This window comes from Nycticebus coucang, chromosome 2 (assembly GCF_027406575.1).
Source record: "Nycticebus coucang isolate mNycCou1 chromosome 2, mNycCou1.pri, whole genome shotgun sequence".
Lineage (NCBI taxonomy): Eukaryota > Metazoa > Chordata > Mammalia > Primates > Lorisidae > Nycticebus > Nycticebus coucang.
The window spans coordinates 42,569,592-42,594,528 of record NC_069781.1 but is presented as its reverse complement, the minus strand read 5'-3'; the positions used below and the strand labels follow the sequence as shown (position 1 = coordinate 42,594,528).

At 37.4% G+C, this 24,937-nt stretch overlaps 1 protein-coding gene across 4 annotated transcripts in view; it reads right to left on the bottom strand.

The window, feature by feature from the left end:
* RNF38 (ring finger protein 38) overlaps window positions 1-24,937 on the bottom strand; it is a 159,714-nt gene that overhangs the window by 29,167 nt on the left and 105,610 nt on the right. For all 4 annotated transcript variants that reach the window (XM_053568815.1, XM_053568804.1, XM_053568825.1 and 1 more), the window contains 6 exons: window positions 22,327-22,520; window positions 13,615-13,828; window positions 7,769-7,936; window positions 5,252-5,422; window positions 2,354-2,515; window positions 1,941-2,047 (listed from right to left, as the gene is read on the bottom strand). In XM_053568815.1, the coding sequence (XP_053424790.1) occupies window positions 1,941-2,047; window positions 2,354-2,515; window positions 5,252-5,422; window positions 7,769-7,936; window positions 13,615-13,828; window positions 22,327-22,520 (1,016 nt within the window). The remainder of the gene's footprint in view (window positions 1-1,940; window positions 2,048-2,353; window positions 2,516-5,251; window positions 5,423-7,768; window positions 7,937-13,614; window positions 13,829-22,326; window positions 22,521-24,937) is intronic.

The window sequence follows — 24,937 nt, the reverse complement described above, 5'->3', positions numbered from 1 at the left end:
ACCACAGACGAATGGCTAACAAACATATGAAAAAATGTTCATCATCCCTGTATATTAGAGAAATGCAAATCAAAACCACCCCGAGATACCATCTACCCCCAGTGAGAATGGCCCACAACAGAAAAATCTCAAAACTGCAGATGCTGGCGTGGATGTGGAGAGAAGGGAACACTTTTACACTGCTGGTGGGACTGCAAACTAGTACAACCTTTCTGGAAGGAAGTATGGAGAAACCTCAAAGCATTCAAGCTAGACCTCCCATTTGATACTGCAATCCCATTACTGGGCATCTACCCAGAAGGAAAAAAATCCTTTTATCATAAGGACACTTGTACTAGACTGTTTACTGCAGCTCAATTTACAATCGCCAAAATGTGGGAACACCTAAATGCCCACCAACCCAGGAATGGATTAACAAGCTGTGGTATATGTACACCATGGAATACTATTCAGCCATTAAAAAAATGGAAACTTTACATCCTTTGTATTAACCTGGATGGAAGTGGAAGACATTATTCTTAGTAAAGCATCACAAGAATGGAGAAGCATGAATCCTATGTACTCAATTTTGATATGAGGACAATTAATGACAATTAAGATTATAGGGGGGAAGGGAAAGCAGAGAGAGGGACGGAGGGAGGGGGGTGGGGCCTTGTTGTGTGCCACACCTTCTGGGGGCAAGACATGATTGCAAGAGGGACTTTACCTAACAAATGCAATCAGTGTAACCTTGCTTATTGTGCCCTCAATGAATCCCCAACAATTAAAAAAAAAAAAAAAAAGAATCTCTTAAGACCAAGAGTCGGAGTTTGCTGTGAGCTGTGATGTCACGCACTCTACTGAGGGTGACATAGCGAGACTCTGTCTCAAAAAAAAGAAAAAAAAAAAAAACAAAGCAAAGAAAGAAATAAAAATAAGAGCAAACTTAAAAATTGACAGTAAAAACATACCATTTGCAATTGCATAAAGAACCCATCAACTTAAGTTGAGAAATTTAACAAGCATATGTTAGACCTGTATAATAAAAACTGCAAAAATACTGCTAACTTAAAGATGAACAAACAGAAATACATCACATAAGCAAATTAGAAGACTCAATATAGTTAAGATGTCAGTTTTCCCCCTCTAATTGATCTCTAGATTCTATGCAATGCCTATCAAGATTGCAACAAGTTTTTCTGGAGGGCAGGGGGCGAGTAGAAATTCACATGCTGCTTTCATTTCTCTTTTGAGACAGGGTCTTGCTCTGCTGCTCAGCCTAAAGTACAATGGTATGATCAGAGCTTACCACAACTTCGAATACCTGGCCTCCAGCAAACTTCCTTCCTCAGCCTTCTAAGTAGCTGTTGGTGTAGCTACAGGTGTGCAATACCACACCCACATTTTTCTATTTTTTGTAGAGATGGGGTCTTGCTATATTGCTTAGGTTGGTCTCAAATTCCTATACTCAAGTGATCCTCAGCACTCTACTAAGGGCAACAAAGTGAGACTCTGTCTCTATAAATAAATAAATAAACAAATAAAATAAATTACACCATGTTTAATACATGGGTGTTTCTGTTACATAGCAACTTAATCCTACAGTAGTTCTAAAACACAAATAACTTTTCTCCTTTTCACCCAAGAGGAATAGCATGAAAACATGGGTAAACAAAGAGTGGCTACCTGTAAAAGGGGCAAACATCTTAACCTTTTCTGCTTCTTGATTTGTTAAATCTGTTTTAGAGCTCACAGATGTCTTCCTCCCCCATCTCTCATGTTCTTGCCCTTTTTTCTTTTTTAACCCTTAACTGCCTCCCCCACCTTAAGGATTACCCTTAACTAAAAAGAAATAACAAGTACACCTCGAATTATAGACCACAAAGACGATATTCATAATGGAAAAAGAATCTGAAGAGTTTCAAAATTCAGCAATCATTAAATAAGAAAGGGGAACTTACAATACATATGGTAGTAAGCTAGGATGATAAGGGGGCGGTGGTATTGGCTGCTGGGATCGATATCTACTACGTCCTGTGAGCCTCCGAGGCATAAATGGAGGATAAGGCTGTAGGGGTATAAAGATTAAAAGTTTAAGATCACTCTATGTTTATAATCTATCAAAGTCACTTTTTTAAAACCCTAGAAATTTGTTTACTATACAAGTGGTATTTACTACTTTTTAAATGCTAACAACACAGATGCAACAACTAATTTAAAACATATACTTAGGTGTATTTCTAAATATAATTTTCCAACTGAATGTTTTCAAGAATACATTGAACATTCTAAGCATGGTAGAAGTTAAACTGAAATTCACCTCAGAACAAGTTGCCAAAGAAAGTAATTAAAATAATGTTCTATGAAAACTTACTACTCCAAAGGATACCTCCTGATGCAAAGGATCATGTGTTAAGAACTGCAAAGGAGCTGATGGAGGTAATGTTGGGGGATGGGCTGATGGAGGGTAAGTAAAACCTCCAACTGGAAGATGTTCTCCTAAGAGTTCCACTTCATTTTCTATCCTTTGCAGAGGCTGAGAAGAGAAAAATATTAATATACTTCCAGTGTTTAGCAAGGTTGAATTTTAATAATTAAAAATAAAAGAACCCTAAAACTTTTTTTTTTTTTAGAGACAGAGTCTCACTTTATTGCCCTCGGTAGAGTGCCGTGGCGTCACACAGCTCACAGCAACCTCCAACTCCTGGGCTTAGGCGATTCTCTTGTCTCAGCTTCCCGAGTAGCTGGGACTACAGGCGCCTGCCACAACGCCCGGCTATTTTTTTGTTGCAGTTTGGCCGGAGCTGGGTTTGAACCCGCCACCCTCGGTATATGGGGCCGGCGCCCTGCTCACTGAGGCACAGGCGCCGCCCTGAACCCTAAAACATCTTTAAGGCCATGTATCTCTTGATGTTCACATCAATCTGCAATTGCATGCAGGTGGACATATAGACTACAATAAAATCTTCCTACCTATAATTTCAATTAGTCTCTGAAAAAAACATTAAACATTTTCACTATTTTTTCTTTTAACTATTTGAACCTTCTTTTAAAATGAGAAGGAAAGGCAGAAGTCATCTAGTAAGCAAAATACTGTAAAACTACTTTTCAGTCATGGCACCTAGACCTACCAAAAGGATTTAGTCACTTAAAGTTTCACAGATGAAACAGAACACACTATGTATTTATAAATAAGAAAACAGGACTAAATGAGATATGGTAGAGAAGATTATGGGCTTTGAAGTTACACAGAATCTTGGCACTGCCATCAATCAGCCGTTTGATGTTGAGATAAATTACTTAATCTGAACTGCATATGGTCATCTATAAAACCGATGAGTTCATGGCTTACTTCAAAAGCATGTTATGAACACTTGAGATGATGTACATAAAGCACACACAGCTATGCAAAGCACACAGCATGAATTTTAAAAATCTAAGTTTAATGATATAATTCACATACTATAAAAGAAGTACAACTCAATGAATTTCAGTATAGTTATAGATTTCATCACCTCAAAAAGAAACTCCATACCCATTATTAGTCACTACCCATTTCCCCAAGCCATTTGCTCTTCATTTCTATGAATTTGCCTATTCTGGACATTCCATGTAAACAGAACCCAGTTCATATAAGCAGAACAATCAAGAAGATTGTGCCTACCTTCTTTTAACATAGTATTTTCAAGGTTCATCCATTTTGAGTTATTAACAATATGTCATTCTTTATTATTTGAAAACAAGATCTCACTGTGCTGCCCAACCTAGAGTTTAGTGACATCATCATAGCTTACTGCAACCTCAAACTCCTGGGATAAAGCAGTTCTCTTGCCTCAGCCTCTTAAGAGTAGCTGGACTATAGACATGCACAACCACTGGATAATTTTACTGTTTCTAGTGGGGATGGAGTCTTATTATGTTGCTCAGGCTGGTCACAAACTCCTGGCCTAAAGCAATCCTCCTGCCTCAGTCTCCCAAATTGCTAGGATTACTGGTCTAAGCCACTGTGGCCAGCCCTTCGCCAGCTGGTAGACATGCAGATTATCTACTTTTTGAATGTCAGTAATAATGCACTTATAAACATTTGTATATACATTTTTATGTTGATTTCAATTCAATTCTCTTGGACATATATATATTTCAATATAGTCTGATTTCCTCCCACAGTTATGTAATAGCAACACATTCAAATATAAGTAAATACTAAGCTTTTAATTTAGAAGCTTATGCATGCTAGAGAGAAATCACAACTATTGACACCATGGCAATATTAGTAAACTTAAGTCCTAATTTGGTTATGTGACTGAACCCAAATTTAGAAATAAATACTAGCTTAATTTTGTTTTAACCTTGAATTTCCAGGTTTTGGAAGCTAAGGAGGAGAATATCCTGGCCTGAATCCTATCCTGATTCCAAGACAAGATTTTCTTATAGAAGTAGTTCTAACTTTTTACATGAACCAAATGTCTGTTATAATTGCTTCTATAGTTTTCAGGATAGCAGCCAGGTAAACTCACTTTGCTACTCAGCATGGTGCATAAATCCTTAGTAAACAGCAATGAGGCTCTACTACAATAGATGGTTGAATTCTTTCCACAAAACTAAAATCTTTGAGTCCAATAATTTCCACAGGTTATCTTTCCTGTTTCCCCTAAATATCTGATGATTCATGTAGTGAACTTGGCTTATGTGAAAAACAACTGGACCTTTCTCCTGTGCCCTTCTTTGCACTTACATAGTACCTACCTCTCCCAGACCCCTACAATACTGTGCCTCTCAGCTATCTTCCCGCCCAAGCACAAAATTAACTATGTCAATAGACCGTCATCTGCTTTTCATCAGAACACAGAAAAACAGGGGTTCAGATAAAGTAACTGAAGCTTAGATGGGTTCATTTATAATTGAATTCAGTTATTCTTCTAAGTATATTAACAATTTTATAATATTTTCATTTCCAATTTAGAAATAAAAGGAAAAAACTAGCACAACCAAACAAAAATTGTTCTCCAAATTTACTTCCTGAAGTATTAAAGTATTGCAGATACGGAAGAACAGTTTAAATTACATAACTGATATTACAATAACTAGAAAAACTTAAGAACTTAGGATAATTCAAGGTAAATATGTTTATACTAATTTATATGTGTATTCCTTTAATTATTTTAGAAACTACATAAGAATTCCTAAGTCATTGTGTTTAAACTGAAATAAAACATTATTTCTGTTCTAAACATTCTGGGAAAATTAACGACATAAGAGTAAAGATACCTACCGATCGAGATTGCTGTGTCTGGAAAGGGACAAACTGGCCTGGTGGTGGCAAATGAGGAGGGTGATGGGGAGAAAGGTGCGGCGGATGTATAAGAAATGGGTCACTCGAAATAAGAGGTGGGAACGCAGCATATGGGACTGGTAAGTGCTGAACCGAACATGCCTGAATCATCTGTAAGAGAAACCATTATATTTTGGTTACAAATGTCAGAATATATAATTGCTTTAAAAGAGAATTCAAAATCTGTCATGCTATTCCTTCCCTAAAATCATATAAAAATGTTTTAAATAACTTACATTAACAATAAAATATGAGTGTATTTTTGATGTTTAGTAAAATACTGGTAACTAGTAATTCTGTATTGTGTGTGTGCGCGCACATGTGCGCACACAGAGTCTTATTATGTCACCCTCGGTATTGCTGTGACGTAACAGCTCACAGCAACCTCAAACTCTTGGGCTTAAGTGCTTCTTTTGCCTCAGCCTCTCAAGTAGCTGGGACTACAGGTGCCCACCACAATGTCCGGCTATTTTTTGGTTGTAGTTGTCATTGTTGTTTGGCAGGTCCAGGCTGGGTTCAAATCTACCAGCTCCAGTGTATGTGGCTGGCGCCTTAGCCACTGAGCTATATGTGCCAAGCCTCTGTATTTCTCCGCCCCCGCCGCCCCCCACACACCGAGACAGAGTCTTACTCTGTTGCTAGGCTAGAATGCCATGACATCAAACTAGCTCATAGCAACCTCAAATTCCTAGGTTCAAGAGCTCCTCCTCAGACTCCCAAGTAGCTGGGACTACAGGCATCTGCCACCATGCTCAGCTAATTTTTCTATTTTTAGTAGAGACAGGGTCTTGTTCTTGCTCAGGCTGGTTCATTATTCTATGTTTTAAATAACTTTTACAAATCAGTCAAAATACCTAACTTTAAAAAAATTTTAGACTTTTTAAACACCCATGAAATAGGGAAATGAGAAGCATAAAAGAGGAATCTCTCTCTAGTTGATTTAAGATGTAGAAGATGTTACTGTTATTCCAAGAAATTGCTTTTCAGTAAAAAAAAAATTTTTTTTCTTTGAGCCAGAGTTTCAACTATGTAAGATTCCCTCCATAGGGTGCTATGGCATCATAGCTCACAGCAACCTCAAACTTTTGGGCTTAAGTGATTCTCTTGCCTCAGCCTTCCCAGTAGCTGGGACTACAGGCGCCTTCCACAATACCTGGCTATTTTTTGGTTGCAGTTGGCATTGCTGTTTAGCAGGTCCGGGCTGGGCTTGAACCTGCTAGCCTCAGTGTATGTGGCCGGCACCCTACTCACTCAGCTACAAGTGCCGAGTCATTGAAAGAAATGGTTTTTTTCCTGTTATTTTTGTAAGAGCACAACTCTCAACTAAATGCCTTATGATTTCTTAATAGTTTATCAGTAAGTTCGGCAAAAAGTGATTCTATTACTGAGAAATCAAGCTTGGGTCAATTACTCTGTTAAATTGGTATTGGTTACTTGTATGTTTGTTTTAATCTTACATTCTGACCAGGTTATTTCTTATACTTAAATTTTGTCATACACTGGCCAGGTGTGGTGGTCTCACGCACTCTGTGAGGCTGAAGTGGGTGGACTGCTTGATCTCACGAGTTCGAGACCAGCCTGAGCAAAAGCAAGATGCCATCTCTACTAAAAAATAGAAATACTGAGGCAAGAGGATCGCCTGAGCCCGAGAGTTGGAGGTTGTTGTGGACTATGACACCAAAGCACTTTACCAAGGGCAACAGCTTGAGATTCTGTCTCAAAAAAAAAATTTGTCATGCACTTTCCTCTGAAGACATTTTTGAACTTATATTGGTCATTCTGATCCTCTGGCTTCCAGCAACTTCATGTGTGAAAGGTAGTTCGTCTGAGAGTTGATAGATTAAAAGAATAAATTTCAGAGGTTTTATTATTTTAAAAAAATAGGTATGAACCTCTGCGGTCCCACATTAATTGTCTCTAAAAGTTAAGTCATTTTATCTTTCATATTCAGGTCTCTAGAACTGGGCTAACCTTCATCAGCCTTTAATTATAAAAATCAAGCTTTAATTATAAACAGTATTGCTATATGAAAAAACATGGTTTTTTAATTTTTAATTATAAACATTAACATTAATAATGTTAAACATTATTATAAACATTAATTTTTAATGTTTAATTATAAACAGTATTGCTATATGAAAAAACATGGTTAACATGGTTTGACCCCGAGGATAGCCAAATGTGCATAATTTTAATTAATTAGCTCCAGGTTTTAGAGCTAATTTTATTAAATGGTTACTAATTTAATTAAATGGATGATACTGAGATTTCTACTGAAATAAAACTGGCCTTTATCCTTGGAAGTGCAGCTATAAAAAAAAGTCTCTTAAGTTTTGTTTGCTTACATAGTAGACTTAGTTATTCTAAAGAGGGCTCTCTGAGTCATAAATTGTAAAACCAAATCTAAGTTGGTATGCTTAACAGAAAGATCTAATGAGAACAAAGGCATAGACTTACTGGAGGAGGCACACTACAGACAGGTAGGTGCTGTCCACTGAAAACCACAGAGCATCCTGGGACCTGTTGTGTACTACAAGCAGGAATGTGCTGGCCTGTGCAGAGTGGAATCCCATGTGGTGCCACTGTTGTTACTGTGTAAGAAACAGGGACTGTGCCTTGATGGAGCTATTAGGAAAGAAAAATAGAACTTTAGTTGTTTAGATAAAAAGTGTAAGCATTAAAAATTAACATTTGGTCATTTATTGATTCTTCTCTCAGGTGCACAGACTGTCACAATGTACCTTTCCAATAGTTTTGACCAGAATATTATTTTTGTAATAGAAAAGCTATTTCAAGAGTATACACAAGTCCTGCAGAACTGGGGCTGAACACTTCCCTCAAATAACTTAACACCCAAGAGTATAATGGATTATTATTATTAACTCTTCTAGCCTAACTTATAGAGCAGAAAATTTTTCTGAAAAGGAAATTTTGGCTCGGCACTTATAGCTCAATGGTTAGGGTGCTAGCCACATACACCAGGGCTGGCGGGCCTGCTAAACAAGGACAACTACAACAGCAACAACAACAACAACAAAAATAGCTGGGCATTGTGGCAGGCGCCTGTAGTCCCAGCTACTTGGGAGACTGAAACAAGAGAATCGCTTAAGTCCAAGAGTTTGAGGTTGCTGTGAGTGGTGATGCCATGGCATTCTACTGAGGGTGGCGACCAAGTGAGACTTTGTCTCAAGGAAAAATAAATAAATAAAGGAAAATTTTTGAAAAACAAAAGCTTATATCTTCTATACTTGGTCACATTCAATAGGAAAGAAATTTAGTTTCAAATAAACTAGCGAAACAATGAAAAGCAGTCAGTTAAAAAATTTAAATCATCTTCTGACCTTACTCTTTTCTCCACAAGCACACTAGCATGATTACACATAAATTGTCTTGTTTCTGTTTTCTTAACAGAAATATTATCCTACAATTCTGTTTTTTCATTCAGTGTTATATTACATTGCAGGTATGTCTTCAAGAGTTAAAGGAAACTTGTTCTTAGCCAGATAAAGCACTCACTTAACACAATCCTACTGTAACATTTTATTAATAGACATTTATATTGTTTTCACTCTTTTGTAGTACATACAAACACAACTGTAATAAAAGCCACTGAAGGTGTACATCCTCATGCTATATTAGTTTTATTTATTTCAGAGGGATTATTAGGTACAGGGCTGAACATTAACCTTTAAATTTTTACATATACTGAGAAAACACGTGCAAAAGACTGAATGAAGTCACACTCCCAAGAATAACTTGAGGCCCTATAATTACCACGATCTACACTCACAAGTGGATATAAGTGATTTACATCATACTCTGAGAACAACTTCGTCTATACTCTAGACCAGGATGTCAGTGGGCCAGTTATTTCTTAAAGAGGCAGAAAGTGGCTGGGCATGGTAGCCCAGTCCTTTAAATCTTAGTACTCTTGAAGGCCGAGGAGGGTGGACTGCCTGAGTTCATGAGTTCCAGACAGCCTGAGAAAAAGCGAGACCCTATCTCTACTAAAAACAGAAAAACTGAAGCAAGAGGATGGCTTGAGCCCAAGAGTTGGAGGTTGCTGTGAGGTATGACGCCACAGCACTCTACCCAGGGTGACAACTTGAGACTGTCTCGAAAAACAAAAAAAAGAAAAGAGAAGAGAAAAGGAGAAAAAGGAAGAGAAGAAGAGAAAAGAGGCAGAAAGTGACTATTTTAGGTCTGTGGACTATCCTAGACTCTGCCTAAAGCTGTAACAATAAACAGTAAACTGGTTATGTTCCAATAAAACTTTATATAAACAATCAGGATAGTCTGCTTTCTTGTGCCATAGAAATTGTGGCATCTCTTCTCAAGTTATACTGACAATATATTGAAAATTTACTTGGGATTACACTAATTCTATGTATTACATATAACATTTTAGAGAACAGACAGCTTTTATAAAACTGAATTTTTCGGGTGGCGCCTGTGGCTCAAGGAATAGGGCGCCAGTCCCATATGCTGGAGGTGGTAGGTTCAAACCTAGCCCTGGCCAAAAAAAAAAACAAAACAAACAAACAAACAAAGAAAAAAACAACTGAATTTTCAAGTCAACTCTCTCCTCATTTAAATAAGTTTGCTTTAAACACCCTCAATGATGCTTTATAGTGGTCTTGAACCACTTCTGTTAATTCTTCTTTCATATTACTTCAATGTTTCAGTGCTACTTTTTTCTTTGAAATTTTATTATGGAGAATTTTAATCATGTTCAAAAGCAGTATAATGAACTCCCGTATCCATTACCCAGCCCTAAAAGCCATTAAACCATACCCAACCCATCTGCATACATCTCTCCATTTCCTGCATTTTGTTGAGGCAAATCATCATTTAAAAAATACATTTTAGGCAGTGCCTGTGGCTCAGTGAGTAGGGTGCCAGCCCCATATACTGAGGGTGGCAGCTAAACTGCAACGAAAAAATAGTTGCGTGTTGTGGTGGGCACCTGTAGTCCCAGCTACTCGGGAGGCTAAGGGAAGAGAATCGCCTAAGCCCAAGAGCTGGAGGTTGATGTGAGCTGTGATGCCACAGCACTCTACCAAGGGTGACAAGGTGAGACTCTGTCTCTAAAAAAAAAAAAAAAAAAAAACCAAACAACATTTTAGTATGCATTTCTAAAAAATAACACAAAATAACAATACATTGTTATAATACCTTTAAAAAAACTGTTTAAAACCAAATATACTGTCAATGTCCAAATTCCAATTATGTTATCAGTATCATAAATCATTTTATATTAAAAGCTTTTTCCTTTTTTTTGACACAGAGTCTTACTTTATCACCCTTGGTAGAGTACTATGGCGTCACAGCTCACAGCAACCTCCAACTCTTTTGCTTAGGCGATCCTCTTTGCTCAGCCTCCCAAGTAGCTGGGATCACAGGTGCCCGCGACAGTGTCTGGCTATTTTTTGTTGCAGTTTGGCTGGGGCCAGGCTCGAACCTGCCACACTTGGTATATGGGGCCAGCACCCTATCCACTGAGCCACAGGTACCACCCAGCTTTTTCCTTTTTCTCCATCAGGATCCAAAAAATAGGTTAACATACTGCAACTGGTTGGTATGTTCAGGTTGTTTAGTTTATACGTACTTTTTAAAAAAAGTTTTTCCTTTTCTGTTTGATTCTGATATAAAGAATCTGCTTCATATTCATTTTTTGTAACATTTCAACCTATTCAATCCCTAATTCTAACAACTACCTAAACTTCTTTGGGATAGTCTATCCATACCATCATTTCAACTACAAATATTGGTGGGCGTTGGTCAGCTGGTCTGCCCGGCTATTTTTTAGGGATTGGGTCTCACTCTTGCTCAGTGTCAAATGGAGTCAAATTCCTGAGCTGAAGCAATCTGCCCACCTCAGCCGCAAAGTGCTGGGATTATTGGCGTGAGCCACTGTACCCAGCCCTATTTTTTTTTTTTAAGACAGAGTCTTGCTCAATGTTGCCTGGGCATGCAGGGTTGCAAACACAGTTCACTGCAACCAACCTCCAACTCCTGGGCTCAAGTGCTCCTCCTGCCTCAGCTTCTTAAGGAGCTAGGACTACAGAGTATACCACCATGCCCACCTAATTCTTAAATTTCTGAACAGAGTTTCACCATGTGGTCCACACTGGCCTTCAACTCCTAACCTCAATCCTCCCACATCTCAGCCTCATGGATAATAAGGTATGAGCCATTGCACTTGTCCCACTTCATACTTCTAAAACTTTTTCTTGCCTGATGTCCTCACTTAGCCTACAAAATAATACTAGGTAGAGGTGCAGATAGTCATCATTCTGGTTTATTCCAAGTTCTCAGCAATGCTCAAAGTTTCACCATTAAATATGATATTTAAAGTACGTTATCTGAATTTACTGTAAGTCTATTTCTATTGGTTTAACATTTATAGTTCTTCTTTCTTCATATACCAAGTTAACTGTGTGCTGCTCACTGTCCTTGGAAAATTCTTTGAGAACTACAACAAAGTACTCCTCCAGGGAGTACCTGTCTCTATTTTCCAAGCACCTACAGTATCAATTACTTTAATTTCACAGACTGATGTGAATTTGAGCTGTTAATTTGCTTCTGGTCACTCTCATCTAGGGGATACAATGCTTTAAGGTACCTACTTTGTGTAGGAAGGGAATCCTTAAATTTCAACGGTTTTTGATATCTGCCCCCTTTGCCTTTTCACAGATTTAAAATTGAAGTTGGAGTTTGCCCAAATGAAAAAATGCCTTCAAGACAGAACTAGCATCCCTCCTTTCCTTCTGATCTCTCTCTCTTTTTTTTTTTTTAGCTCATTTGATACTTTTGGCATACTATTAATATTTTATCTCACACTTTAGTTAGCCTCAAGCAAAAGAAATCCTATAGATAACCTTTCCTACCACTGTGGAAAAGTAAAGTCCTTTCTCCATTTTATTTAAGAGCTTTTATGAGAAATGATAGCTAAATTTTATATTTCTGGCATCTGTTAAAATTTTCCTTTATAGTTTTGATGAAACTGATTACCTTGAAAGATTTCCTAATATTGAATCCATCCTGCATTGCTAGAAAAAACTTCAATGATCAATCTTTTAATAATTCCAACAGAATATTCTTTTAATATTTCATTAGCTACAGTTTAGAAAAAGCATTTGCATCTGTATTCAGAGGGAAATTAGTCAATAGCTTTCTTTTGTTGTAATGACTATGGGGTTTCATTATTAAAGGATGTGCTAGTCATCATTAATAATGAAATATACTACATTTCCCATGATCTGGAATAGTTTAAATTGGAATTATCTATAAAGGTTACGTAAGAATTCAGTATATTTCTAAAAACAGATGTAATTTCTAAAGATGAATTATTAAAGCAGAAGACCTAGTCCATTCAGGTTTTCTAGAACTTCTGTTGTTGTGTTTAATTATACATATAATCTATTTAATATAATCTCATTATTTTTCTACTTTAATTATAATGTAATCTCTTTATTTCTCAGTATGTAGACCAAACATAACATAAATCTTCATGACTTTTTAACTTTAAAATCAGTAAATTTTAGCCGGGCATTGTGGTGAGCGCCTGTAGTCCCAGCTACTCAGGAGGCTGAGGCAAGAGAATCGCTTAAGCCCAAGAGTTGGAGGTTGCTGTGAGCTGTGTGAGGCCACAGCACTCTACCGAGGGCCATAAAGTTAGACTCTGTCTCTACAAAAAGAAAAAAATAAATAAATAAAAAAAAAGAATCAGTAAATTTATAAGGACATGTTTAGATTTGTATCTTTCTTGATATCAGAAACTCTATAGTCATATAATTGTAGTTTTCATCCTAAGGATTGAAAGACAGACAAGCTCTCTCCGTTAGCTAAGTCCCTCAGTTCTTGGCAGGAAGAAAGAGAAACAAAGCCTTGTACTTGTCATCTCCTTGGAGACATATGGAAATCTGTGAGCAAAAATATACTCAACTGTCCTGTTTTATTGAATTATTCCATAAGAAACTGGAAAGGTGAAGGAAACAGGGATATGTATGTATGTACTCAAACCCCAGCTATCTGATATTTCCTATAAATTCTTTATCAGTAATTTCAAACCAATTATTAGGTCAAGTTATTCTGAGATTTCATAACTTTCATCCTCATTTTTAAAGTTCAAATTTCTTCTACAGAAATTGTAGAATTTAAATTACAATTCTTATAAGGAATGAGAAACTTAAAAATAACTTCATTTTAGGTTGAAAGAAATCTGCAACAAAGAACCAAATAATTTCAACAGACTGCCACCAATTTTTAGCAACTCCATTTCCAGGATACTGTTATTATACCTGATCATGTATGTCAACCATTACTGCATTCTGCTGGGGTGGATGAGCAGCAGGATGTAACAGACGGGGAGATACATTCGGAGGGTGGAAGGCTCGAGGCTCCTCTATTGCTTGCTGCTGTGCATAAGGAAGATGGTGATAGTTTTCATCTTGACTAATGGAATTATGTCGAGACAGACGATCCCTTCTTCCTCTCTGGCGCCTGACAGGAGGACTATAATATATAGCAAATGTCAAAAACAAAGTCATTAAAACGTTTACTGTTGTGATCTATTAGGATTCTGTATTTTCTCTGTTATCCAGTAAATACTAAAACAAGTTTTATCCTAAGGCTCGAAAGACAGCTAAGGTTCCCCATCAGCTCCAAAAACTTACAAATTTAAACAAGCGTGTATGTATATATCTATATATCTATATATAGATATATATATATGTTATGTATTTTTTAATAATGAAAGAAAACAATATCGTATTCAGAGTATTCAGTTCTGAAAGTTATTTAGAAAACAGCTAATAATGAATAAAATATCACTATGAAACTGCCTTTTTGTAGGTAAAAAATGGTCCAATACCAGCAATTTCATAAGGTTTAACTAATTAGTTTCCTCTCTTCATAAATATTATAAGCAAACTTTAATCTGTAGATATCTTGTCAGTATTCCACATATACATAATGGACACACTGTGTTAGTCTATTTAGCTAAAACATACATAAAACACAGTTCCGGGCGGCGCCGGTGGCTCAGTGAGTAGGACGCCATATACCGAGGGTGGCGGGTTCAAACCCGGCCCCAGACAAACTATAACAAAAAAATAGCAGAGTGGTGTGGTGGATGCCTGTAGTCCCAGCTACTCGGGAGGCTGAGGTAGGAGAATCACTTAAGCCCAAGAACTGAAGGTTGCTGTGAGCTGTGACACCACAGCAGTCTACTGAGGGCGACAGAATGAGACTTTGTCTCAAAAAAAAAAAAAAAAAAAAAAAACCCCACACAGTTCCTATCTGCCCAAAATTGCACTTTTAAAAAATGAGGGGGAAAACATAAAATAACTAAAGAATATATAATCTTTTATTTTTCTTTCTTTTTTTTTGATACGGAGTCTTTATCATCCTTGGTAGAGTGTCGTGGCTTCACAGCTCAAACTCTTGGCAATCTACCCACCTTAGCCTCCAAGCATATATAATTTATTGACAACTGCAAACACAACAGTAACTAAGTAAATACTGAGAATGGATATGATTGATAGTGGTAAACAAAGAATATATAAAATTTTTAATTAAAACTTGTTTATTGAAGCAAGCCACACTATTCCCCATTATTAGTCATTTACATGGTTTATTAAATGTATTTCATGTTGGGCAAAGGAGGCCAAACGTCTCCCTTCTAGGCAAAGCTGCAAATGCCATCTCAGCAATAAAGGTAGGTTACCTTTCCCCTCAATCTTCCCACTCTGTACTTCTAAATCTGTTCCTTCTCACTACAGACTCTCTAATCTTAAGAGAAGGGACACTCCTTTGCCAAGATCAACATTCAATAGTACTCTTGATTACCATCCTCCCAAGGTTCTCGCTCCATTCATTGTTTTTAATGTTTCTTTCTTTCCCTTTTTTTTTTTTTTTTTTTTTGAGGAAGAGTCTAGTGCTGTGGTGTCATAGCTCACAGCAATCTCATACTCTTGGGCTTAAGCAATTCTCTTGCCTCACCCTCCTGAGTAGCTGGGACTATAGGCGCCTGCCACAATGCCCAGCTGTTTTTAGAGATGGGGTCTCACTCTTGTTCAGGTAATCCACCCACCTCGGCCTCCCAGAGTGCTAGAGTTACAGGCATGAGCTACTGTTCCTGGCCCCCCAGTCCATTCATTGTTTGCTCTTTTTTATTTTTAGTATAATTTTCTGCATTTTTGCTTTCAAATCTTCATATTGTATTTCACTGAATTCAAGATGCTATCCACTTTAGGACTAAAACTGTTTTATTTTGAAATAACGTTTGTATAGTGTTTCCGCATATTCCTCACTCAGCTTCTGTTCACATTACTATCTGCCATAACCAGAGAACAATTAGTTGGACTTCACTCATTTTTCCACTGCCCCTCACTGTTTCAGAATATAATGCAGGATCCCATACTGCACATAGCTGTCATGTCTTCTAATCTCCAATTTGTGAGTTTTGAATCTTATCTTTCATGACCTGACATTTCTGAAGGTATTACTATTCACTCACCCTGCAGAACGCCCCTCATCCTGAGTTAATCTGTTTGCTTACCATCTACCTTTAAGGTTACGCATTATTAGGAAAGCAGACCATTTACCACTTAAGGTTACGCATTATTAGGCTAAGGCGCCAGCCACATACACCTGAGCTGGTGGGTTCGAATCCAGCCCAGGCCTGCCAAACAACAATGACCAAAAAATAGCCGGGCATTGTGGTGGATGCCTGTAGCCCCAGCTACCTGGGAGGCTGAGGCAGGAGAATCATTTGAGCCCAAGAATTGGAGGATGCTGTGAGCTGTGATGCCACGGCACTCTTCCCAGGGTGACAGCTTGAGGCTGTCTCAAAAAAAAAAAAAAAAAAAAAAAAAGAAAGCTAGGACAGAGGTGAAATGCCACTTTTAGTGTACTGCATGAAGGGACACATATCATCAATATCATCACTGGTGAAAATGTTTTTAATCACGACTAAAGAGATGTGTGTCTGCCAGGACCCTCTACTACGAAGTTATAACTCTTCCTTTTGTAATTACCAAATATTTGAGAAGAGATATTTTGAGACCATGAAAATATCTTGCTTCTGCCTTAAGTTTCACTAAAAATTTTATCATGCATGGTTGGGTCTGTTGCACTCACTACTTTGTTAGTGGAGGTTTTCTTTCTCTCAGTTTTTCTACATTTATTAACTGGAATTTTTCTATAAGAAAGAACTGTTACTTTATTTACTCACTCAGTTCATTACAATCAATATGACCTCAAGGATATTTATTTTATATTTTTTGGATTATAATCCATGCTATCATTTTATTTTTTTGAATTACTCCAATGGGAACACTTTCATCTTGGTTCTGGTGGTCTTTCAATTAAGGAAGTGCTCAAAAGTTTGGAAACATACCTGCCACCACAATCTGCTCCAGGCTCATTTTGTAGTTTCCCTATTTCCAGCCCTGGAATTAACCAGTTGCACAAAAAGTCCTTGTTTCTTTAACTACTGATTGGTATTTAGAAGTCAAGATAGGGGCCAGTTGTGCTCATTGTTACTAGTAAGTCAACGTTTCTAAGCCCTTTGGCAGAAGAATTAAGATATATATCTATGTGTACCAACTCATGTACATGTACATATAATATTTATCTAAACAAATATTTTAAAGAATTATCTTATTACTAAAAAGAATTGCCAAATAAACCATCATATACCATTTTTTATCAGATGTCAATATAGAATAATGTGCACCTTAAAATCAAAATGGAATACATACACTTAGATCACTCATTTTTCTTTTTTTGTGGTTTTTTTGGCCGGGGCTGGGTTTGAACCCACCACCTCCGGCATATGGGACCAGCGCCCTACTCCTTGAGCCACAGGCACTGCCCAGATCACTCATTTTTCTTAAAAAAACCCAACCCATACACGAACCTAAAAAACCTTTTAATGTTATTTTCTCTCAACTGTTGCCACTTATCCTCACTTTCCCACTCAAAAATAATTTCAAAGCTCTTGAACTAATCATAAAATAAGATCTAGTCTCATGCTGGCACTTAAGACCCTTCATGATTTTTGAGCCCTACATCTATGTTGTCTTTCATTAAATCTATTTTATGTGCCTTTGTGGTAGAGCATTTGAGAAGTCAAATTACTGGGAATTCTTTAAAAGTAAGAATTAGTGATAAAAGAGAAATATTTCTTTCAGCTGAAATATTTTTACCAGTGATACATATATACTTTGTCATTCTGTCTTAGGTACATAGCACAAAGTATGGATTTTGTGCTGGTCTTGCTTTTCTGCTGTTTGTTGGACTATGTTTGTTTCTATTTATGTTGTTTATGTATTTAAATGAGTTATACATTCTACTCTCATGATTAGTCTTTAATTTTCCAACAAATAATTATACTTCCCCAAAATCATCTAATCAGCATTCCTGGGAAAGGGAATTTACTTCTCTCTCTTCTGTCCCCATTTCACGTTCAGACCTTTATCTGGATTTCTTTCTTTTGTAAGCAACAGACTGTTATTCAAACTTAGTAGTATGTTTTTTTTTCTTTATTAACCAATGGTCTTGAACCCTACTTCTTACATTTATTATTCTGCTTTCTGGATATATAACTGTATCTAATAATACAATTGGTATATGTGGTGGATTGGTGGTTCCAGAAGCCCCTGACATGGACATCAAAATCCATACTCACCTCACACAGTTGACCCTGTAGGATTAAGGATACCACAAGTCAGCCCCTCCACATCTACCAGTTCCATATCCAGGCAATAATGTATTTTTAATCCACGATTGGATCCTTCCACAGATGATCTTTTTTATTTTTTGAGACAGAATCTCAATCTGTAACCCAGGCTAGAGTGCCATGGCATCACTGCTCACAGCAACCTCAAACTCCTAGGTTCAAGCAATCCTTCTGCCTCAGCTTCCCAAGTAGTTGGGAATACAGGTATCCACCACAACACCTGGTTAGTTTTTTTCTGTTTTAGTAGAGATGGGATCTCACTCTTGCTCAGTCTGGTCTTGAACTCCTGAGCTCAAGTTGATCTTCTTGCACTGGCCTCCCAGAGTGCTAGGATTACAGATGTGAGCCACTGGGCCCAGCCTAGAGGGATCTCTTAATGGCTAAGTTTCTGAGTCTGAATGTTTGCAAATGTTTTACATTTTGACTTTATACTAAATCAGTCAACTGGCAAAGTTCAAAATAAAAAACAAGTTTGTCATGACTTTGAAGATTTATTTCACTACTTTCTTATATCCAATGTTAAGAAGCTTGTCATTGATTTGGTTCCCACTACTTTGTGGATAGTATTTTCTCCCTTGAGATGTTTGTGAATTTTTATTTATCCTTGGTGTCTGTTCTCTGGGCTAAAATTTCACTAAGACTTTTCAAAACTTAGTCTTACTGCCTTCTGGAAATGTTACTAGACATACCTAAAACTGATGGCTGTGTCTGTAATACTCTTTACTTTTCCACATTTTGCCATTTTATACTATATTCTGAAAAATTTCCTCTACCTGATCCTCCAGAAACTCGCCTTTTCTGCCTATTATACCATTTGGTTTATCCACTAACATTTATAGTTAATTTTTACATGCAATTATCACTCTTGTATCTCTTATTCTAAATTTTATCTTGTTATACTGTTTCTTCAAATTCTTCTTCTTCTTCTTTTTTTTTTTTTTTTGGGAGACAGCTCACAGCAACTTCAAATTCCTGGGCTCCAGCAATCCTCTTGCCTCAGCTTCCCAATTAACTGGGACTAGAGGTGCCCACTACAAAACCCAGCTAGTTTTTTTGTATTGTTATTATTTTTTTAGTAGAGATGGGGGTCTCACAAGAGCTGCTCTCAAACTCCTGTGCTCAGGTGATCCACCCACCTCAGCTCCCCAAAGTTCTTTTGTTATAATCCTGTTTATTGAATTTGTTTGTTTTATTGCATTTAGTGCCCCTCTTTCAGTTTGTTGGTTTTCTTCTATGTTTAATAATTTCTTGATTTTGGGGCGGCACCTGTGGCTCAAGGAGTAGGGCGCCGGTCCCATATGCTGGAGGTGGCAGGTTCAAACCCAGCCCCGGCCAAAAAAAAAAAAAAAAAAATTTCTTGATTTTGTGCTTTACTTTGTATCTGAAATCTTGTTAGATTATTGTTTAAAATTGAGAGTGGGGGGTCACAGTGTGTGACACACCTTTTGGGGGCTGGACAAATAAAAAAAAATTACATGTGCCTGTCATAACCTGCTTTTGCAAGATCTGGCAACTAAGCTTGTATCTACCCTACATTAAGTAGTAAGTGAGAATAGAATAAGGAACAAGATACACTGCTGAACCAAACAAACCAGTACAGCCAGTTTTCTGGATGGTAAATGTTCTCCACATCTCTCTCACATTGTTACAAATAAAGAGCACACTGCTTCTCACTGTATAGCGGCTAGGCGCCATAGCTCAAGCCATTACTTCCAGCATGTTGACAGGCAGGAGGATAGCTTGAGGCCAAGAGTTTAGAACCAGCATAGGCAACACAGCAAGACCTTGTCTCAAAAAAAATTTTGAAGTTAGCTGGGTGTGGCAGAATGTACCCACAGTCCCAGCTACTCTGAAGGCTGAAAACAGGACTGCGTGAGCCCAGAAATTTTAGGCTACAGAGTGCTATGATCACATCAATACACTACAGCCTGGCAACAGATGGAGATGTGTCTCTTAATAACAAAACTAAACAACTTGTTATTATCATCTATAAACAGATATTTCTAATTTCTGACATTCCCATCCTGGCCTAAGGCATTTCCTATGACCTATTCTATTCCTAGGTTTATATCCTAGTGAAACTTTCGTACATGTATGCACATAAAGGTTCCCAATAGTAATCTTTATAGTAAGAAACTAAGCAAAATTATATCATAGTAAAAATAAATGAATCAACATTAAACAAAGCCAAAGAATACATTTAAGTGAAAATAGGCAAAAACCAAAATCATACTGTTTCAGAATACATTCACAGGTATTAAAAACTGTAATGAACAAGGGAGTGATGACTAACTGCAAGACAAGGTTACTTTCCAGGAAGAAGGAAGGGAAATGATAATACCAGAGGGGCTTTTGGAGAATTAATAACACTATCCCAGGTGTTGGGTACATATATTTGCTGTTATTTTAACAGTACATTTTTACATGTTTTTCTGAATGTATGATACGATTCACTAAAAAATAAGAAAAGATTACAGCAGGTAGTTGGGCTATAACTTTGAAACACCTTTATTACATTTAACAGCTACAACATAATTTATCTGACAGCCATACATTGCTTTACTTAAACATTCCCACATAATTGGTTAATAAAGTACTGGGTAATGTAAAAGGCTTATCTCAACAGAAAAAAAGCTCAGACACAAGTTGATGTTGTCTAACTTGGAACAAAGAATGGCAGTTTTAAGATCCCTTTTGTATTACTCCACTAGAACAAAACATCACAGAATGGGTGGCCTAAACAGAAACTTATTTTCTCAGAGATCTGGGAACTAGAAGTCTGACATTGAGATAGTAGCAGCACCTTTGGGCTTTTGGAAAACGGATCTCTTCCCAGCTTAGAGATGACCACCTTCTTACTGCATCTTCCCATAGTGGACATTGAGTTCGCCCATGACCATTCTTCTTGAAAGGATACTAACTCTGTTGGGTAAGAGCCCCACCCTTATGACCTTGTTTAAACCTTAATTACTTTCAGAGGCCGTGTCTTCAAATACAACAATAGTAAGAGTTATGACTTCAGCATATTAACGGGGTAGGAGAGGGGGAAAAAAGACACAAACATTTGATCCATAACTAACATTCCCAACTCAAGATCATTACTATTCCTTAGATTATCAACATCCTGAACATACGAACAGGCATCTTGCCCTAAGGATACATTATATTCTTGAAGTAAGAAATATGACCTTGGGCAACCACTCAAGAGCAGAAACTCAGGAACAAAGGCATTCTCCTAGGAAGGAAAGGCAAAGGCCAAATTCCAGAGAAGAGAGGCCTGAAAGCTGATTCACTTTCGGTCATTTTTTCATATTACAGATTCTATAGTTCCATAAGAAAAATAATTAGGTTCCTAATTTCCTTAGAAGGTGCAAAAGGAACATGAATGGAGTAAAGAGATAACTTACAACTAAGATTTCCACATTATAAACTACGAAAAATATTTCCCAGTAATGAGGACGGCAGACAGGCACATAAAAATTCAAGCCATAAGGCAGCTATATACTTTAAATCACTTTAGGCTCTTTCAATTTCTTCACCTGTCAGTTACAAGCTAAATGAACTATTATGACCTAGAGCAGTCAACTAAACAATATACGTTGTTATTCTATGTGTGAATGTGTGTATATATGTTGATATATTGATATATTTATGAAATGCCAAGAGAAAAATGCCTTCCGGTGTTGAAAAGAATTCACAAACTGGCTCGGTGCCCATAGCTCAAGCAGCTAAGGTGCCAGCCACATTCACCAGAGCTGGCGGGTTCAAATCCAGCCCGGGCCTGACAAACAACGACTATAACCAAAAAAAAAAAGGCCAGGTGTTGTGATGGGCGCCTGTAGTCCCAGCTACTTGGGAGGCTGAGAGGCAAGAGAATCGCTTAAGCCCAGGAGCTGGAGGTTGCTATGAGCTGTAATGTCATGGCACTCTACCAAGGGCGATAGCTTGAGGCTCTGTCTCAATAAAAAAAAAAAAAGAGGGGCGGCGCCTGTAGCTCAGTCGGTAAGGCACCGGCCCCATATACCGAGGGTGGCGGGTTCAAACCTGGCCCCGGCCAAACTGCAACCAAAAAATAGCCGGGCGTTATGGCGGGCGCCTGTAGTCCCAGCTACTCGGGAGGCTGAGGCAAGAGAATCGCTTAAGCCCAGGAGTTGGAGGTTGCTGTGAGCTGTGTGAGGCCACGGCACTCTACCGAGGGCCATAAAGTAAGACTCTGTCTCTACAAAAAAAGAAAAAAAAAAAAAAAGAATTCAAGAAATCAACTAACCTTCTTCTGTTGCGTGCAGGTGTGTTGCATCGTTCCCCTGAGAAGTGATGTTGGCTTGGTCGAACTGAAGGGGGCTGCCTATTTGATGTCATCTCCCATGGTCGCATTGGTGGTGAGGGAGCTGGTGATGCTGATGTATAATCAAAGACTGAATGAGAGAGGCGCTGTCTCTTGGGACTTGGACTGTCTTCACTCTGTCAATGTAACAATATGGATCAACTGAATAAGACCTTTAAAGGATTTCACATTACTGCATATACATAAGTATTTAAATATTTTAAACCTAAAATGTAAAGCAGGCAAAAGAATTCATATATAGGCTATCAACCCAAATTAAAAATCTTTATAAAAAATTATGGGGTGGGGGTAAGAAGGGAGATGTATAATAAATATCAAATGAAAAATGAACTTTATTTTTAAAACTCATCACAAAACATGAGGTAACAACATCTATTATGATCTCCTGTCAGTTATGTTATTCTTTTAAGCAGCTAAGAGGTCAGTTTAGGAGGCAGTATAATTTGAGTAGGACTTCCTCTCCTCTCCTTATTCTTGCTGTTTAGGCCATTACATTTATTTTCTCTAAGAAAAGTTACATGGATTAAGGTTACAAATTAAGTAATAACCAATGGATTATCAATCAGTTCATAACTAGATTATCATAGCACTTTAAGTACCTGTCAAGTTTTCAAGGGACCCAGCATGGACTTACTACCTATAAAATTAATATGATCACTTAATTACATTATAAACTTTCTAGGGTTCCCCACAACTCAATTTCTTAAATTAATCTCAAGAAAACTGTGAAAATTATAAATCAATTGAAAATTTGATAAGGTTATATATTCTCTAATAGAACTTCTCCTTCGTCCAATCTATTCCTGCAAGTTCTAATTACCTGGGTATTAGAATACTTTTTTGATTCCAAAACAGTACCTGCTGTTAACACAAAAAACATGGTAAAACATTAGCAAAACAGTAAACAGGGCTATATACTTCTGTGTTAGATTTTAAACTGAATGGAGAAAAGCAAATTGCTAAATGGTTAATTTGATTGTCCCAAATTATTCAGCAGAGCTATTCCAAAAACATCTATTTCCTTCTACATTTAAGAAATAATATAATTCAAATACAAAAGCATGCTGCTGTCACCCTCCCTAACACCACACTAACTTATTATCTCCCCAGATTTAATGGTAAAGTAGTCACTTGGTATTGAGGCAGGAGGGCTGGTTTTTAGGATACCTGACTCCCAAGATACCCAAATTTGCAGAAACTCAAGTCCCTTATATAAAAGGGTGTAGCGTTAGGCTGAACACAGAGGCGCATGCCTGTAACCTCAGAACTTTGGGCGACTGAAGTGAGAGGATCACTTAAGCCCAGGAGTTCGAGATCACCCTGAGGAGCTGAGCAAGACCTTGATTGTCTCTACAAAAAATTTTATGATGCCAAAAAATTTTATTCTACCCAGGGCGACAGCTTGAGACTATTTCAAAACGGAAAAAAAAAAAATAAAAGGTAGAACCAGGAACTGATAAACTTATACATGAACATCAGATACGTACATGTACACATAAGCACCAAGAAGAGGTTATCTCCACAGCTAGTGAAACAGATTTGATTAACACTGATTTCTTTTGATTTAAAAGAACAAAATATTAGTAACCAATCATGATCATTAGCTTTCATATGTATACGATAATGGAAAGCCTAATGTAAACTAAGACAGGAAACTTCAAACTCTAGAAATTGGAGGCCTAAAATGCAGAGTGCTGCAGATCCACATGGTAAAGGTCAAAGGACCTGAGAAAGCCCTTACGCTATAAACTTTTACATATTTTCATCAGTGATGTTCAAATTGTTGGTTAACAGCTGCTCATATTTTACAATGCGTGAATTACTTTCAAGAGTAAACAGAGGTAAGTATAGGTGGCTGAGAAAAGTTCCCCATTTCTTCTTCTTTCTGCTGTGATGGGTTCACACTGGTGAGAAAGAGAGATAACAGAACAGGAAGTGATGAGGGTAGGTGAGCATCGTTAGCTCTCTGGCAATAAGCCTTTTTTTTTTTTTTTAAAGTAATAGTAAACCACGATGGATAATTAAGACAGGAACACATTAAAAAGCAGTTTACTATGTGCAATGTGGTCTCATCACATTCGTAAATTTTAGTATTTTAACAAACTCCAAAGAAATCTCAGAAAAGAGGTAGTAGCCTATAAAGAAATAAGAATTAGATGAGTATCAGAGTTCCGGTAGCAAAAAATGATGCTAAAAGTGCTCTGAGTGAAAAGTAACACTGAACCTCTAGAATTTTACTCTGATCAAACCATTAACTAGGCAGGGGTCCTCAAACTGCGGCCCGCAGGCCATATGAGGCGGTGTGATTGTATTTGTTCTTGTTTTGTTTTTTTACTTCAAAATATGTGCAGTCTACATAGGAATTTGTTCATAGTTTTGTTTTTTTTTAAACTATAGTCCGGCCCTCCAACAGTCTGAGGGACAGTGAACTGGCCCCCTTTTTCAAAAGGTTTGAGGACCCCTGAACTAGAGTGAGGGCAAAAATGAAGACCTTTGCCAAATGTATAAAGACTCAAAGTTGCTCCTCACACAA